This window comes from Anarrhichthys ocellatus, unplaced genomic scaffold, assembly GCF_004355925.1.
Source record: "Anarrhichthys ocellatus isolate YVR2014 unplaced genomic scaffold, GSC_Weel_1.0 scaffold42, whole genome shotgun sequence".
In the NCBI taxonomy this organism is placed as follows: Eukaryota; Metazoa; Chordata; class Actinopteri; order Perciformes; family Anarhichadidae; genus Anarrhichthys; species Anarrhichthys ocellatus.
Genome location: NW_022280072.1, coordinates 2,779,605 through 2,783,539, shown reverse-complemented (window position 1 = coordinate 2,783,539; position 3,935 = coordinate 2,779,605). Strand labels below are relative to the sequence as shown.

General features: G+C 40.5%; 1 protein-coding gene across 1 annotated transcript in view; it reads right to left on the bottom strand.

Moving 5' to 3' along the window:
* The window catches only part of LOC116394931 (mast/stem cell growth factor receptor Kit-like), a 9,593-nt gene that overhangs the window by 2,612 nt on the left and 3,046 nt on the right, over positions 1-3,935 (bottom strand). The window contains exons 6-8 of the mRNA XM_031868336.1: positions 1,834-1,945; positions 1,648-1,747; positions 759-864 (exon numbers count right to left, since the gene is read on the bottom strand). Coding sequence (XP_031724196.1) covers positions 759-864; positions 1,648-1,747; positions 1,834-1,945 — 318 coding nt within the window. The remainder of the gene's footprint in view (positions 1-758; positions 865-1,647; positions 1,748-1,833; positions 1,946-3,935) is intronic.

The following is a 3,935-nucleotide window of genomic DNA, read 5'->3' as shown; positions in this document are numbered from 1 at the left end:
CCCCCCCCCCCCCCCCCCCGATCTTTAGCCGAATTATGTGTGAACGCTACCACGAGAAGTGATGCGTCTTACAGTCATACACCCGATTTAATTCAATGTTATCAATCCACAAAGGCAACTTTTTTTTTGGTCCAGTAAAAACAGGAAACGGACACATGCACAGACAAACATGTACGAGCAAAGAGAGCTGTTTACGACTATGAAAACAAAAGTTACTTTTAAAATAACAATAAAAATAAATGAACAAGGACATAAGGTCCACATGTCAGATCTTTCAAGACATTAGGGGTATTTCATATTTATTATGTGCCGAGCTCCAAATAGAGCACGGGATTGTCCCGGCGGACGGCTTCTGGAATTGATGATGCTCTGTTTTGCTTGGTAGAGCATCTGGGGAGGCAAAGGCACCGCCAAAAAGGGAAATATAATTATATATAAATATATATTTTCTATTTATATATAAATATATATACATTAATATATAAAAAATACATAAATATATTTAAATATATACATATATAAATAGGCCTGGTGTACATCATAGAGAACAAAGCTTGGATTTATGTCCAATATGTATTAAACATCTCAGAAATGGCGTCAAAGGTATCACATGAAGCACGTCACCTGACCACCTTTAGGACCCTGGAGACGCCTCTGCTTCACTCACTCATAATCCAGTTGAACCGCCTGGGAAGTCTTCTCCGTTCTGCACCAATTATAGTGAACAACAAACAACCTGAGAAGTGCGCTCAACCTACGTGCTTCCTGGCATCGGTCAGCTGTTGTTCGATCCTCTCCACCACCTTCGTGAAGGGGGGTCTGTTGAAGGGGTCAGCGTCCCAGCAGGACCTCATAATCTGATACCTGTACAGCAGCAGAGAAACACACAAACGCTTTTATTGGTCTGTTCACTTGACTCACATCCCCTTTATTTTGTGTGTGTGTGTGTGTAGTGGTGTAACGGACCACTGTCGATCCCTGATCTCGGATCCCCCCTTGGCGAACCGCAGATCAATGACACAGTTTAACGTTAACCATCACAGTGTGAAATAAAGTTTTACTGACGATCGTTCTCCAATATTCAGTAGAACATGTGTTTCTAGTCCCTGATCTCTGATCATGTTTCATTGTAAACAACCAATCAGTGTTTAAAGCAACAGGAGGAGAGCTAGTAACGTTAGCAGCACTGCTAACGGCTAACCAACAGGAGGAGAGCTAGTAACGTTAGCACTGCTAACGGCTAACCAACAGGAGGAGAGCTAGTAACGTTAGCAGCACCGCTAACAGCTAACCAACAGGAGGAGAGCTAGTAACATTAGCAGCACCGCTAACAGCTAACCAACAGGAGGAGAGCTAGTAACGTTAGCAGCACCGCTAACGGCTAACCAACAGAGGTTCACTTCAGTTACATTATGATGCCTTCAGGCTCTGCTCAGTGAACATGAGTACTGGCTGAAGGTACATTATAACGTTATCATGATGTGTTCACATGTAATGAGAAAGTTGAATAAATCCAGTAGTTTGAAGATGTTTCCACATGAATATGAAATAGATATTAGAGATGAATTATGAGCTGTTCACACTAACTCTAATAATACATCATCATCTCTCCTCTGATCTTTTTACACTTCCAAAACGATAACTCACATTTCGCCGGGTGCAAACTCCGGAGCATCCATTCGGTATCCTTCTTTTATCAGCTTGTAGAACTTGGCGTCCACAGGCATGCCAGGATAAGGACTGTTTCCTGCGTTTTACAGATTCGGTTACATTGTGCAGCGCTGAAAAGAAACAACACACAGACAAAACACACAAACGGCCGGACGGACTTACCAAGAGAGAAGATTTCCCAAAGCAAGATGCCGTAGGACCACACGTCACTCTCAAACGTATACACACACTCAAAGATGCTTTCTGGAGACATCCATTTCACCGGCAGACGAGCCTGCAAAAAGCAGTAATAATTATCACTGAGTCAGATGGAAAGCAGAAATCAATCAAAGCCTTTCACACAGCGATGTTTGCTTTCTTTTCTTTCGAGGTCAAACACGTTTGTGACTGAGGGCTGGTAAATGAACAGACAGTAATACATGTCAGGTATGCACACACACACACACACACTGTGTTCGCCTGAGGATCTAGAAAACAAACCACTCAGAGCTCAGTTCATACCTGACAGCTTGTGGAAAAAAAAAAAGCAGACACACACGTCTCTAGCTTTTCCATTCACGTCCATCCAAAGATGCACTTTATGGTTCCCTCTGTAGATCAGCCGCAGCTACAGATATTTATTTTTTGGTTTAGAGGGTATGATTTAAATTATTCTGTTATTTTCTACCCAAGATTTTCCTCGTTGCCAGTGTTTTGGTACATTATTTAAAAAGACAGAAAAAAATCTTAGGTAAAAATGGTTTACATGTTGTACTACCACTAAAGTGTTGATTGTAAAAAGAAATGTTATCGCACGCTAGAAATACTACTTGCTTGCTTGCTTCCAGAAATTTTTTCCCTACTGGCGAAGGCATGACCCATCACTCTGCCTCTTATTACTCGTGGCATTCGTTGGTTTTGTTCGTTAGGTTTGTGCACGAGGAGTGAGACTAGCTAGGTTTAGGGTAATAATGTCAGGGTAAGCCACCCACAGGACGAGTCACACAATAATCAGCCTAATAACAATTTATTTCCTTTCATTGCACCAAGACTTTGTATTTTTGGAGAAATGTACCCTGGAAACAACGGTATGTTTTGGGCTTTTGATCCAATGATGCATATTTGGGTTTTAGAATAATGGGCCACTGGAACGATGGGATGTTTTTGGGGCAACAGGTTTTTGATCCAGTGGGACATACCGTGGTTTCGTAATAATGGGCCATCGGAACAACGACGTGGCACCGATATCGCCAACGTGGCTGGACGGATCCTTCTCCCTTTTGTTTTATAATTGGAACTGCGACAATAGCCCTTACTAATCTCTTTCATTGTTAGTTTATATCAAGAACAAAGGACCCTGGGAACATATGGATGACCCCCCCCCCCCCCCCCTCCCTTACTATTCATGTTAGCAAGCTGACGTTAGCTTTGTCGGTTGTACACACAACAGTTCCACCTGGCACATATGAGGTGTAAATATTGAGTGACAACTTCTCTCTATTTATAAACTAGTTTGTGAGGTGCAACCTGTTTTACTTTAGTGTTGCGTAAGTCTTCACTTTGTAATCACTTGTTAGAACTCATTTAGATTTTAATCTGCAAATAGCTCAAGGTAACGTCAGAAGAATGTTTCCTAGAAGTAGTAAGTGAAAGACAAATACTAGTTTGGTCTGATGTTTGTAAAACATGATCAAGACTAACTTTACTTCCTTGTAGCTAATAGATGTCACAATGAAACTTCCTTAGTTGAGTACTTGCATTAAGACTATTATGTTTTGTATTACAAGTTTTCGGAAAAGTTATGTTAAAAAAATGCAAATGAGGTATTATCTTATCAAATATGTGCTGATTTTCATACATTTCCACAACATGAACGTGAACATTTGACAGAGCCAGGTTTAAAATTCTTGTTTGATTTTGTTGACATATTAGAGTCAAAGGTTTTTACATTTTGGATATATCGTGGTGTCACGACATAAATCAGAAAATACAGAAAACAGTCATAATCAAATCGTTTTTCTCCATGTTTTATTAATAAATCTAGTATAAATGAGTGTGTGAGTGGTGAGTGAACTAACCCCTCTGTGTGAACCTTCAGCACACAGAGAGGAATGAACAAGTGAAGTTTGGTGAATGTAAGAGCTGCTGAAGTGGAGATTTATCATCAGAGTCTGAGAACAAACTCATTTAGAGGAAACGTCCTTCAAAGAGACGTTTAGTTCCATTACAGACATTTAGAGACTCTACAGGTGAACACATGAACTCATAGATATCACCATGAAACT